This window comes from Hemibagrus wyckioides, linkage group LG08 (genome assembly GCF_019097595.1).
Source record: "Hemibagrus wyckioides isolate EC202008001 linkage group LG08, SWU_Hwy_1.0, whole genome shotgun sequence".
Lineage (NCBI taxonomy): Eukaryota > Metazoa > Chordata > Actinopteri > Siluriformes > Bagridae > Hemibagrus > Hemibagrus wyckioides.
The window spans coordinates 13858106-13873488 of NC_080717.1; the positions used below are offsets into that span (position 1 = coordinate 13858106).

Sequence of the window (15383 nt, forward strand, 5' to 3'; positions counted from 1 at the left end):
TATTTTGTTTTGTGTCATCCATTATCTGACTAGAAGCGATTAGGCAAACATCCAAATACATCCAAATGCTCTTAGTTCCAGCTGCTAAGATAATAATGCATGGCTGCTAGTGGTTTAGTTTCAAGCCTGATAAAATTACAGAAGAGCAGATCCATTTTCTTGCATGCACTCCCGGATGTAACGCTGCAAACAACCAAAAAAATCTTTTCATTTCATTTTCCTCAAGAGTGTCTTGCAAAACAGCCACTTCTCCTTCTGTGGGTTAGTATATCATACTGTAGCAGCTGGCCATGACAAGAATAGTATCAACTCAGTAGCAATTGCTCCACCTCTGATCACACATACTGATATATCTTATCCAAAATAGTTGCTACAGGACAAGCCCTGTTATTGTACAAGGCACCAGCAGTGTGCCAGTGTAAACTCACTTAACCAATTATCCTAATTTATAAAAGTATTTATTTTGAAAACCAACTTTGATTAGTCACACTCTAATGAGTACTCAAAGAACCAGAAAGTATTTCTCACATATACATTACAGTGAAATTCTTTTCTTTGTATTCTCAGCTTGTTAAAAAGTTGGGACAGAGTGCATGGAAAGCCATAAAGTGGTGCCCTTGGAGCTGGCAGTGTAAAGGACCATAGAGTACTACTGAGGCCCTTTGCCAGCCATGCTAACTGTGCAATATAATTTAATAAAACACAGTTTCCCAGCCTTGGTCCTGGAGAACCTCCTGTCCTGTCCTGTCCTGGCTGTTGTCCCTTCTTTAACACACTGAATTCATCACAGTGATTACTTGATTTAGATTTGGTAAAGCAGGGAACATAGCACAGTGGGTACTCTAAAACCAGGCTTTGAAACCTGTGTGGTAGAGTAATGTGTACTCTTATGGACCAAAATCTATTATGGAAAATCAACACTCCCTGAAACAGAGCAATGGCCATTACACCACCACTGGGTGATTGTGTTCAGCAACAAACGAAGACCAAAATCAACAAAAGACACAGAGCTAGAATAATAGACCTCAGGGCAATAGTCTATTAATCACATAAAATACAAATTCTGCAATTCAAGCACCTGATGTTATGTTCTCTAACAGTGCAAATATGTCAGTCATGAATATATTATGTCATACAATCTAATGACACTCATGACATATATTTATATTACTCATATATAATATAAATACATATACACATTCATATATAGACCTACATGGATTGGACTTGTTCTTCCAGCACATACCACAAATGCTTGACTGGATTGAGATCTGGGGAAATTGAGCGCCAATACCTCAAACTCATTGTTGTGCTCATCAAACCATTCCTGGGCCATTTTTGCTTTGTGGCATGGCGTATTATCCTGCTGAAAGAGGCCACAGCCAACAGGGAATACCGTTTCCATGAAAGGGTGTACATAGTCTGCAACAAGGCTTAGGTAGGTGGTACATGTCAAAGTAACATACACATGGATGGCAGGACCCAAGGTTTCCCAGCAGAACATTGTCTAAAGCATGACACTGCCTCTACTTGCCTTCTTCTCATAGTGCATCCTGGTGCCATGTGTTCCAGGTGATGCAAAAGAAAATGTGATTCATCAGACCAGGCCACCTTCTTCCATTGCTCTGTGGTCCAGTTCTGATGCTCACGTGCCCATTCTTGGTGCTTTCAGTGGTGCAAAGGGTCAGCATGACTGATGTGTGGCTATGTAGCCCCATACACAACAAACTGCAATGCACTGTGTATTCTGACACCTTTCTATCAGAACCAGCATTAACTTCTTCAGCAATTTGAGCAACAGTAGATCGTCTGATTCATGATAGACTTTATTGTTTACATCGCTACCAGTCACCAAAAGAGTTGTGAAAATGACAAACAGATTTAACCTGAACAAAATGTTGCACTACGTAATACGTCAATGTGATGACTTCATTCCCAGTGCTTTGGATTTTGCCAGCCGTTTGAGATTCACAATGTGGCTATAGGGCTTAAACCGGCGGACGCAGGGACCCGCAGGAGCGTCAGGCAAAGCAATAGCGGCTGTCAGGAAGCTCATGTTCAGACACACCTGATTGTTCATTTCATAAACAGCAAACTAACAAAATAGGTTTCTGGGAGGTCTGTAGTGGAATGTGTATGTTATGCCGCCATACATTACTTCTGTGCGCGGTTTTATTTGAAATGGCTTAATGGGGACGTCGCGCTCGAACAACGCCGTCAAAGTGCTAAGATCCAGAACGCCTACTGACTGAGGAGACGAGACGCTTTGGCACCGAAGGGAATATTGAGTACGTGTTTTTTTCGATCAACAGTAACTTACATTGAAAAGTTGGTGATGGATTTCTTTGTTCGCATCGGCTAAACAGGATGATGATGCCTGGCAAAATAAAGGCCAGCTCAGTTTTCAGCTGCACTGTATAATAACAAATCGCTGGAATGTGGAGTTACGATCAAAGTCACGTGAACCAAATAAACATATTCGACAACCACTACAATTAGCACTTAGCAACCCTAGAGCGCATTTACATTTAAAAGTAGCAGTGTTGTTTATCAAAATGAAAAGTAACCACGAGGAACACAATCCTGAGCCTGTGAAGTCGTTGGGGTATATAAACAATATGGACGAGACGGTGGAGGATGACATCTCGGAGATTCCACAGCATGCCGTGGTACCAAACGAAAACGGCGTTGTGATGGTGATCAACCACAGCAAAATCCATGCCCCTTTCAGCGTGGTGTGGGCGACTGTCCTCTACTGTGCTGAGTTTGTATGTGCCTCGGTGCTGTCCAGCATGTACCACACAAGCAACGACGTAATATGGATGGGTCTGACAATTACCTTTATACTGGTGCCTTCTGTGCTCACTCAGCTGACCTTAACTTTTGTCCATCGGGATTTGGGGAGAGACCGTCCTCTTGTGCTCTTCATGCACCTGCTCCAGATGGGACCGATCATCAGGTATGTCAGTGTTCAATATCACGTGATCAACTGTTTTTACAATCCAGACGGACTATATTTGCACGCGCCGTCATCGAAAATTTTAAATTCAAATATTTTAGTGAAGAACGAGGCAAATTCGTTCTCTAAAGAATAGTACAAGTGGTATGTCTGTATTTCTATAGAGGGTGGCCAACTAACTGTGTAGATAAGCTTTATCGATATAACGTAAATTTCTCTACCAAAAACTTGTGTAAATGATTCGGACAGTTAGCCTTTAAGGGTTACACGAGCCTATCCTAGGATTTGTTGTATTACTGTATTCAATCATTAACGTCCTTGATATTTCCTTGCAATCTAAGCACACTGTGAACATTCTGATTGTTCACATGATAAATGTACCAGCTGCCGACAAACTCCAAACAGTCATGTGATCATTGCCAGCCTTCGCAACTGGCGCTCACGCCAAGTCTGCAGTCCGTCCGTGCCAGCGGTCTATCAGGTTCCTCCCCGGGCACTGTGCACATCATTGCTTGATGACTGTAGGGTTTCTTCAGACGCGTTTACACATATGGGCTAAAACACACCCTACGCAAAGTAGACGTCACGCATCGTTGCGTTCAGAAATGTGCCAAGTCTAAATTTATAACACAAGCACAAGCTGCAGTGTGAGGTTTGCAGCAAGAGGCGCTAGCTGTCATGACAGACCTGCAGTTTTATGAGTCTCGTTCAGCGCAAGTTAATTTATTTAAACATGTATGTGACGTCATCAGGTCTGCACTCACATGTCAGAAAGTCAAAAATGTCTGACAAGAAATTATGTGTTCTGTTAGTTATGGCAAAAAGAAAAAATCATGGAAACAGCTTTCGGGACAAATTAGTCCGAGCCTTTTTGATTTTTTGGAGTATTTCTGACTCCAACTTGATTCGGTTTTGCTCAAGAAAACGCTTCGGAAGTTCTAGACGCTTTATTGTCCTCTTGAGCACTGGGCTTTTGAACCGCCCCAGTATCTTGCAAACGTTTGAGTTCTTGCTTATTGAGTACAACAAGACGGGCGCGTGAAGTAAATTTTAGACAGGCGTTACTGTTTAATTTTGAGTAGATATCTAGGATATGTTTTGGCCCAAACATTTGCAATAAAAATGTGGTTTAGTGTTGATCTGCTGGAGTTTGCTTTAAATGGATCCCAGTGCTTTGTAATCCACTTTTGGGTAATTTGGCCGTTCGGCTTGATTTCGCGCATGCGCTGTTTCACACTTGGGAGGTCTGTATAATGCAACGAATTTTCGCTGTGTCCACGTTTAGTGGACATATGGTCAGTTAACCAGTCTGTTTTGAAAATTAAAAAGTATATTTTGTATTATATTGTTCCTGTACTTCTGTAGGATGCTAAACTGTTGTTCTTGTTCTTTACAGTAACAGCTTTTATTTTAGTGGAATAGTTTCACTTTATTTACACAGTATATAGGACAATATTATGCACAAAGAACTCAAGTGAAGTTTGGGTTTAGAAATATTACTAGTTTAGTTATTCTTTAACTAAATTCTAAATTCTTTATAATAAGGGCATTGGTGGCTCAGAGGTAGGTTCCTCACATACCATGTGAAAGGCCCGGGTTGCGTCAGTAAGGACATCCGGCGTAAAACCTGTGCTAAGTTGTTGTGTGGACCAGTTGGTCTGCTGTGGTGACCCCTCACACATGTAGGGAGCAGCCGAAAGATCAACAACTATGGAGTCAATTCAATGCCACATGTATTCCCAAAAGAATTTATGTATTGCAAAACAAAATAAAGTTTTGCAAACGAAAAAATGAAATTTGCGAGAAGAAAATGAGTTTTGCAAAAAAAAATTGAGTTGCAAAAAATAAATGACTTAAATTTATTTGCAACGCTGCTTTTATTTTGCGCTTCAGTGAAATGTGAGTTTGTGATACCGTTTTTTCTTTGCACTTCACGTTTCTTTGCATTTGACTTTCTGCCACTCTTTTGATGTGGGGGTGGAGTCAAGGTATTGGGGCGTGGTAAGCAGGCCCGGGCAGGCCTCCTTCAAAGCTACGTCATCAGATGGAGACTCAAATCACAACAGATGAAGAACAGAGGTCTACGTTTGGATTTATCGTTTCCTTTTATATCACTTACGTTAAAATGAGCATTGTTTTGTTAATGTCGATAGATTTTATTGACGATCGCGGTGAAGTTAGTCTGATATTTGTACAATAGACAGACATTTGGAAGCGGTATTTTAGGGACTGTTGACAAATTTCTGTACGTGGTACATGTATGTGGTACTTGTTACTTACCTGGCTACATGCCCCAATTATTTTAACTTCTTGAATATACATATGCCATGCGTCATTGCATGCTGCTTTTGTTAATTTATTAATAATAATTTGTTATAGATGGTATTAACTATGTATCATGTAATTTGTAATTATTTATTTTTTAATAAAAAAATCACTTCTCCTTCAATACCTTCTAGGTCATGTGACCCTGTGACCCCAAACTAATACCAAAAATAATTCAAGTCTTCAATGATTTTTATTTATTTGTTTACTTTCTTCATTTGTTTAATTCCTTTCTTATTTAAATAAACAAGTCATTTTTTCTCACACTTAAACAGTATTTTAGTGTTATTAACCAGTGGTCTTCTTAAACATGCAAGCAGTATTTCCATATTTTTTTTCTGGCTGTTTGAAGCTGGAAAGTGTCCATTCCCACACACTGTGCATGCATCCATCTATCATCTATTTATATTTTGCAACTCTTTATTTTTGTTTTGCAAAACTTATTTTTTTTCTCGCAAATTTTAATTTTTTCGTTTGCAAAACTTTATTTTCTTTTGCAATACATAAATTCTTTTGCGAATATATGTGGCATTGAATTGACTCCAAAAACAACAACTAAAATTCTTTATAATGCTAGACTTATATTTGGGTTAAGTGCATAGCTATGAAATGTAGGTTAACACCACTAACTAGAAAATTGTGAGTAAAAACAGAATCTTACCACAAAAAAATTCCACATATACCTGTGTACCAAAAAAACAGCATGAAATACTGATGTCTGGTCTGTAATACCTGTGTGTGTTGGATGCACCTTCTGTCAGCCATTTTATAGACACTCTACAGGATACATTCTGGGGTGGAGCGCTTAATGAACATGGACGGAAATCCTAATTTTTTTTCAAAATCTTAATCTTACCTAATCCATCCTTGTACAATCTGCAAAAACGTTGTATTTATAAACCTCACTTGCACCTTTTATGAGCGCAGTTAATTTAATAATGTGACATTGGTGTGTAAATCAGTATATTAAATGGATGCACAGCACTCTACATTCATGTTAAACAACCTGTCATGGTAGAAAGCTAATGTAGTGTCAGTGCTTGTGCTCTTCAAGACAAGAGTGTCATTTGCTGATTTTGGAAGAAATGCTGCATGCAAGGCCTGTTTTTGTTTTTTTTCACAGGTCTGAAGTAAGCCTAGGGGGAGGATCAGGGCCATGATCTTTTTTTTTACTACTCACTGGGAAAAAAATCTTGCCAGATTTACTAATCTTGACAAGTCCAGACAGGTTTATTAGGTTTTTAGTACAGACCAGAGTTATTTGTAAAAGTTTTTTTTTCACCTTCTGCATAGTGTAATAAGACATGTAGAGACTAGTTGACTCAAGTAGTTGTAGTTTCTGTTTTGAGCAGACCAAAAAACATTAAAATTGTATATAGAATATGTTCCCTGCAACATTGCTGTAGGTAGCAATAACAATATGTTTCCTAACTCCTATCTAAAAATCTTTCCACAATCGAGACTTAGGAACTGGATACCTTTATTTAACTCACAAACAGAAGACAGTGGATTTGAAAGGGCAGGGTTGATTTGGATTCTGTGATTCTTTGTTTGGAGGGAACGCATAAATCTCACATTGGATCTCGATGAATGAAATATTCAAGTCAAGAAATATTCGAGAAACTCTTTACTTTTATACATTGTGTAATTTGTTGAGAACAAAATGATGTGACCAGTGGTCAAGGGAAACCAAAATCATCAACCTATTGAGGATTACAGGCTGATCCAACTTGCATGAATTTCCTGATGGCAACTCATAATGTAAGTCAGTAATGTGCATCGCCTCCACGTGCACACACACTCCCAAAAACCATTCTCAACTGGATTCAGGTTTGGGAAATGTGAGAGCCAGTCAATAGCTCAGCTGTAATCTGCTCTCATCTCTGAAGCAAACAGGGCACCAAAGCTGGACCGGCGAATTCTGTTGTTCTCAGTCCCACTATAGAGGAGGTTGGGCTCTCATGTCACCCTCATGGAGTCTGTTTCTGACAGTTTCATCAGAAACATACACACCAGTAGCCTGCTGGAGGTCATTTTGTAAGGCTCTGGCAGTGCTCTTCTTGTTCCTCCTCAAACAAAGGAGCAGATACCGGTCCTGCTGCTGGGTTGTTGCCCTTCTATGGCACTGTCCAGCTCTCCTCGTTTAACGGCCCATCTCCCAGTATCTCCTCCTTGCTCTTTAAACTGTGCTGAGTAACACACCAAACATCCTTGCAACAGCATGTATGGATGTGCCATCCTGGAGGAGCTGGACAATTTTTGCAACCTGATTGGGTTGCAGATATTGCCTCATGCTAGTGACATGGACCCTAACAAAACACAAAACTAGAGGCAAATCAGTTAGGAAGGATAAGGAGCGTGCAGTTGTCTGTGACCACCTGCAAAACCATTCCTTTTGAGGGGTTGCGTTTTACTGCCTCTACTGTGCACCTGTTGTCACTTCCATTATGCTTCTGGACAGACTGATATCTCCAAGGTTTAATTGTCTTAATGTTATACTGTGATTCAGTGATTCCTTCATTTTTTGAGCAGTGAATATCTATAAATTTTATATCTAAAACTCAATGTCAGTAGCTAGCAAACAATTTTTAGTTTTTAGGAGTATTTAGTGGTATTTAGTAGTTACCAAGAAGGAAAACGTTACCAGACCTGTTTGGTTCTCCTCTCTCCTCTGCCTCCATCCCTCTCTCTTTACCAACACTAACCTCCTTAAGTGACTCTAAACCAGGGTTCTCCAACACTTTGCTCACTTCTGACTCACTTCTAAGTAGGTCGCCTAAAGTTTCATAGAATATGTACAAAATTGATAAAATCAAATTAATTCAATGGATTTGACAGCGTTACTAATACTATTTATCTTTAATATAATCTTTAATATTTAAAGATAAAAATCTGACAATAATAACGATATATCTAGTCAACAAAATCATTATGTTAAATCAATTTAACTTGACTCAACAGTTAACATGCTGCTTATGTAAATTTATATTGATTTATTGCAAAATATGACTGATATTTTTTAAAAGTTCATACAAAATTATTATTCAGCTGGTTTGGTTTATGGCAATGAGCTAGGTAAATAAATGTTACTAGTAATGTAATATGAGTAGCACTTGGCCACCTTCATTTTGTCAAAGTTTGGAGTTGATCAAAAGTTTGAAGACCACTGCTCTAAACTTTGCTCATATTGTATTAAAGGAGCAATAAAAAAAATCATACAAATTCATCTATTTAGTCGACCTTTATTTGTATTTCTACTTATTACATTAGGTTATTTTAGTCAGGTCATTTTAGGCACACATTGGTGTTAACTGTAAACACTAACAGGAATAACAAAGACATAAAACACGTTTAATTGAGATTTTATTCAGAAACAGGCTGTTTGACGTGCTGTTAGTCCACACCCTGTGCATCTACTTTAATTTCCCTACAATTTCCTGAAATTAGATTATAAATTAAACCTGATGACTATGCTTGTGGATGACTCATCAGGCTGATAATCGCAATGAGTATAAAAATACATTCATCTGTTCGGTGAGAATGTTTCACTAGCTACGTTAGTCATATGTTTACTGTACCAGCACAGTTGGCTACATACAAATAAAACAGTTTCATATTTATATATATTCCTATATTTTTAGGAGTCTTCCTTCATGCTTGCATGAAATGTTGGTGTGTACCCTTGTGAGCAATGACACTTGATCTGATCCAGTATTTACAGAAAAACGAATGCAAAAAAGAGCAATCTCAGCAGCAAAAAAAGGAGAGTTCTGTAAAGGAGAGACCAAGCAAATTTGCACTAAAGCATTGCTGAAGCATGTTCACTTGTCTGTAGACAAGCAGTATAAAGTAGTTCATGTATTGACTATTGGTAATATCTAAAATTAATAGCAATACATTAATAATTGAGTTGCTGGTTTGCCAGATTACATGTTGACTGAGGCCTACAAAACCCTGAGCAACAATAATACTTGCACTTCAGCTGTGGCAATCTCATACTGTAGACCATCATTTAGTTGTATACCATAGGTCTTTTAGACCAGCCGAAACATTCAATTTCCTATCTGTTTAGTCTTGCACAAAATAAAATCACTTCAACTACTAAATGACTAGAAGTCTAAAACAAAATTACATTCTTAATCATAGTACATGTTGTAGAGCTTTATTTCTTTCTTTACCTGTCCTCAAAGAAGTGGGTTATGGGTGAAAAAGCTGCGGCAAATGACCGTTGCGTTTTCCGCAGACGTCTAGTTATTCACTCCTGTCAATAAGTTTAGTGACATCGGGCTTCTCGGGGCTTCTCAGCTACAGTTGCACCTGTTTCAGCTTGTCCTCTCTATTTTGGTTCTACAAGGTTATACAATTTTAGGTCAGGAAGCACATGCGATGGTCAAACAAATGAATACAAATTATGCAAACAGCAACTCCACCATCAAGTGACATTCAAAGCAACCTACATGAAAACCAGTGTCGTACAGACTGCCTGTAGATAAATCCATTACACAGACTCCTTAAAAAAAATTAATTCTTGCAAAATTTTAATTGTGTACACCTACAGGACAATCAAAATGACAGTCAGTCCACATGATACAAGAACTCACTGGCAACCAGCACAACTAGCGAATTAAAATAGGTTATAGGTGCTGCTGCTTTAAAAAACTATCAAGTGCACATTTACATCCATCTGCCCATCTATTGTCTGTACTGATACTTTTACACAGGGTTACAGGGAGCCTGGAGTTTATCCCAGGGATTCAGGGCACAAGACAGGGGTCACCCTGCATGGGGTTCCAGTCCATTGCAGGACAAAATCGCACACACACACTCACTCACCCATTCACGCACTTTGGACATTTTAGAGATGCCAGTCAGCCTACAACAAATGGACTTTGGACTGGGGGAGGAAACCGGAGAACCCAGAGGAAACCCCCGAAGCACAGGAGAACATGCAAATTTCCTGCACAGTGTGCAGAGACAGGAATTGATCCACCCACCCTGGAAGTGCTAGATAAACATGCTCCCTCATTTACATACAAAGTAAATAGCCAAAATATAAGTGTTTGAACCTGCACTATAATTATACCCTGCATCATTATACATGCATTACAATACATGCTTTATAATAACTGCACTATATTTATACCCTGCATTATAATATGTGCTTTATAATACTTGCCCTATAATTATACCCTGCATTAATATACATGCATTATAATACGTGCTTTATTATACCTGCACTACAGTTATACCCTGCATTGTAACAGCTGCACTATATTTACACCCTGCATTATAATTCCTGCATTATAAAACAGCTTAGCCTCCTAGTATCTGCAGTTCTCTGGAACACCTTATCTGCCTTGTTCCATTAGTATTTTAACTCAGCACTATTGAAGTTTTGATTCTGATTACATATTTTCTTTGTTTAAATAACATCAATCATTACTACTACTATTGCTAAATTTATTTAGCATTTATAGAAAGAGTCTGAGGTGTCAGCACTGTGAGTAAAGGTCACAGGAGAGGCTACAGGACAGTATTAACACTCGAAAATTCCTAAGGATGTTGGATTACTTTGGAAACTCACAGCAATACAAATCTGTAGTCTACGGACAGAATTTACCCCAACACATGATGCTTGATAAATTATACTTTTTTTTATTCAGTAGGGATTCAGTATGTTGTGAGAATACTACTGTGGAAAGAAGATGCATTGTACATGAAATTATTTTATTTTTCAGATCATTTTAGGATGGATTTTGAAGATCATTTTGCATAGTTTTCTTTGGATTGTACCATAATTCATTTGTGTCTGCTGTTAAACTCCTAGTAGGACTTCTTTCTGGAATGAACATTCCTCATTCAGTCTCAAGTTCTCAGCCAAAACTCTCACTTGCCATTTATAGCACAACAGAATAGCATTTTTTAAATATTTATGAAGCTCCCGAAACATGCTAATAAATGTTCCAGATCCATGTGGGCTGTGGTATCTATAAATAATTCAAAGCCTGTTTGTGCATTAGCCTTTTTTTCCTTTCTCTCTTTTTTTTGCAATCAAATTCATGGGTCAGTTTGTGAAAACCACTAGTTAATCAAGTCAGGATTTTTGTCATGCATATTTTTAGAAATTGAGGACTTTTGTTTTGTCCGGTACAGAACTTTAAAGATTACACATTACAGCACTGGGGTTGCTGAAAAGACTCTATGCTTTACAGTTTTTACAGATTGATCCGATTAAAAACCTGTCACCTATGAGTGGAAATAATTTTTAAGTCTGTATATGGCCTGGGTTGTTTTTAAGCATCATTGTGGGTGGAATTAGTGTTGGGGCAGATCAAAGTTTAAGTAGTTTTCTGTCTTATTTCATTTTCAAGTGCAATGAAAAGCTAGATATTGCTTGATATAGTGACTAATGGTACATAAAGTGGTGTGATTCAAGCATTAGGCACTGGCTGAATGTCGGTGTGTATGTTGTGCCTCGTGGAGCACAGCTGCACAGTGAAACCAGGGGGAATGTTTTGTTCTTCTGTAGTATGGTGTGTTCATGCTTGACAGTGTTGTGTAAATGAACATTTCGCAGACTGCACTCCTGTTAATAACTGTAACAGAAACAGTGCTGTTAGACTACAGAACTGCTGTTAAGTAAAGTTTAAGTCTTGTGGAGATTCAAAGCACACTGCAATGGTTATCTGTCTGCTCTTGTTCAGTGTCATGAGATGGAAATGGAGAGCTGAAAAAAAAAAAAAGAGAGAAAAGTGTATATCAGTGTAGGGTGTATATTAGGGGAGCGTGTCACTTTGGGGTTGATATTATAGAGACATCTAGTGTTCAAACTAGGAATCGTCTTTTTCTAATTTCTTAGTAGATTATTGTAGTTAATTTTCATTGTATTAAAAAACACTACTAGAATGCTGCATAGAATTCAGTCACCCATCTTCTTGTTCTAAGAAAGAGTAATCTTAACCCATTACCTGCACACTAGTATAACTGGTGATTATTGCACCATCAAACCAAGACTCTTACAATAAATACTTCAAAATGCTATTATTTTGGCTTCTGGAAAAGATGTGAATATCGTATGTAGCTTCTGAAGGGCAGTACTAAATGGAAAAAAAATCAGATCTTTAAACAAATTAATAACAATTTGCACCAATCATCCTGTTCAAAAGTCTACACCCCCTGGCTCTGAATGTATCATGTTACATTACTCAGAGACTTCTTGTCCCCCAGTTGTCATCACTGTGAAAAGATAAACCTAAAAATCATATAGCCACTGTTGGAAATGGGTCAGAAATGCAGACGATGCAGAAAAAGCAATTATTGTACTAAATAAAAAACAAATACCACATTTAACATTTTGCAAATTCTGTGTGAACTATGCAACTTTATGTATTATTATTTTATTTCTTTAGTCAGAAACACATACAGAACCAATGTCTACTCCCTAGGTGATAGTGTTACCAGCAACTAATAGTCTGTGAACTGAAGTTGTACAGATTGCATCTGTTTCCTCCCTACAGGTGTGTAGAAGCTTTGGTAGTTTACTTCAAGGCAGGCAGAAAGGAGGAGCCATACGTTACCATCACGAGGAAGATGAAGCTGAAAAATGGCAGAGCCATTGGCTCCCCCATGGAATGGGAAATTGGACATTCAGAGCGCAAGCTGGCTGTCCACCGTGATGCCTTTAAACGCACAGCTGTCATCCAGGCGTTCCTTGGTTCCACACCTCAGCTCACTCTCCAGCTGTACGCTGCCATTCAAGAGAAGTACATCCTTCCAGCTAGACGTGAGGTTTTTTTTTGTTCTTGTTTTTATTTAAACAATTCAGAGCTAAAAAAAATATTTTTTAAAATAAATCAGTAAATTGTGTGCAGAATGTCTAATGACAATTTGTTGCAAAATTGTTTGAGCTGATATTATTGGTCTTACTAGCCATCATGGCTGATGTTTAGAATTATATTTAAATTAAATTTAATTTAATTATTTTATGGCATGCACCAAGGCATCATTATGAACTAGTGAAATAAATATTTACATTTAGAAATAAGTAAATGTACATTAAAACATCTAAACTCAGTATATATTCCATTTAATTGTATTTAATTGTATTTGTATTGATTTCTATCCATTAAAATAATGATTTCTTGTTTAATTACATTGCTATCAGTTTAAGCTAAATAAATAAACAAAATCCTTAATAAACTGCAAACTAATTAATTTAATGTTTAGAGTAAGAATGAAGTAAGGCTAGAATGTAATTCTGGCAATGCTAATAAATAAAAACTCAAATATGTATTGTATTGTGTTGTGTTGTATTGTATTTTATTGTGCACTAAATTGGTCCTTTTCTTCCAGTTGCTTTGATGATCATTTCCCTGATATCAATCACATATGGGGCGTTGGTGTGCAGCGTGTTGGCAATCCAGATCCGTTATGATGAATACAAAGTGATCATGAAGCTTGGTGCGTATTTGTGCATGGTGCTGTGGCGTGGTTTGGAGATCGCCACTCGTGTCACTTCCTTGGTACTCTTCAGCACAGCCCTAACCTACTGGGTGATTCCGGTGGGTCTGGCCAACCTGCTCATCTTCTTCTTCCAGCCGTGGGTGGAGTTCTGGGCACGGAGAGCCTCACTACCCGAGAATGTAGAGAAGAATCTGAGCAAGCTTGGCACATGTGTGGTGCTATGCTTGGTTACACTGCTCTACGCCTGCATCAACGTCTTCTGCTGGTCAGCTGTGCAGTTGAACCTGGCCGAGCAGGAACTACTAGAGAAGCAGCCTCGCTGGAGCCGCCTGGCCATATACTATACACTGCGCTTTATTGAAAATGTGGCACTCATTGTTGCCTGGTACTTCTTTAAGTCAGATTTCTATGAGTATGTGTGTGCACCGCTGCTTGCTGTGCAACTGATTGTGTGTTATGGCCTTGCTGTGCTCTTTATGCTGCTTTTCTACCAGTTCTGCCACCCAGCACGCAAACTCTTTAAGCATAATGTGGAAGACTGCCTGCGTTGTGTTTGTTGCTGGAGAAAAGAGCACATGCTGGTTCCACAGGTCCCACCAACCCCAGACCTCACAGTTCTGCAGGGGCTGCAAGAAACTGATATCTTAGAGGACATGGAGGCAGCCTGACCTGCCCCTGTAATTCATTTGGTCGGATTTAACCTCCCCCTAAGTTTAGCATATTTGCACGAATCCTTGATCAAGAACATAATGTGAACCTTGATAAGGGCAGTGTGAGCTATAAAGAAACTGCTGTAGTTCATTTTAAGAACAAATCTTGTGTAATTCTACAAGTATCCTGAGCATGACTATTTTGAATTGCCTTGAAATGAACAAAAAAGCCTTACTACTCTAATTTTAGACTTCACTACTTTGGTGTGCATTGGCAGGAAATGAGATTGTAGTGACCTGGGGTTTTTTTTGGCTGCTACATACCAAAGAATGTTGCAAAGAATGAGATGGTTCACAAAGACAGCCTTCACAAAAGGCTGAAATGTCAATACTTAGCCCAGATATGTTGGAAACAGGCCAAGTGTCTGACTCAAGGAAGGAGTTTACGTGATCAGTTGGGGGCATCCCCTGCTTTATGTAAAAACACAAGCCAGCCATTCATTCCCCTTAAGTGCACTTTGAAACTTGCATATCACATAGATTAGCTGGGAGGCGTCCTGTAAAAATCATTTTCCCGTAAGTTGTGGAGGAAGGCAAACACTTTAGGTGTGAGCATTTACCTCAGGTTTAAGTAGCTGTTGATTTCCTGCAGAAGAAAACACAGAAATATGTCTGTTTGGATGAATGACATTTTAAGTGCCGAAAAAATAAGAGTGTCTTAACTTTGTAAAAACATTTTTTTGCTTGTTTTGTGCCTGGTTTATGTGCCTCTGCTGATTGTAACTTGAATATAATATTAATAAAGTATTTTTTGAATGTCAAACTCCAGTGTTTTTCATTTAACAGAATAGTGCTGTTTCTTTGGTTAACTGATAGAAATAGCTGTAAACTGTGTGTTTCTGGTGAAAGTGATTAGGGGGGGTTTCGAGGTTTATACGGGTGGGAGTATGGATCCCTACATTCAATTCAAATCGATTTTACTTGTA

The 15383-nt window shown here is 38.5% G+C and overlaps 1 protein-coding gene across 1 annotated transcript; it reads left to right on the plus strand.

Annotated features, from left to right (window-relative positions):
- Positions 1-1988: 1988 nt before the first annotated feature.
- xkrx (XK related X-linked) lies at positions 1989-15202 on the plus strand. Its single transcript, XM_058396570.1, has 3 exons — positions 1989-2959; positions 12802-13067; positions 13637-15202. Exons 1-3 carry the CDS (start codon positions 2556-2558, stop codon positions 14413-14415), a joined length of 1449 nt encoding a protein of 482 aa, XP_058252553.1. The 5' UTR covers positions 1989-2555; the 3' UTR covers positions 14416-15202.
- Positions 15203-15383: the final 181 nt, after the last annotated feature.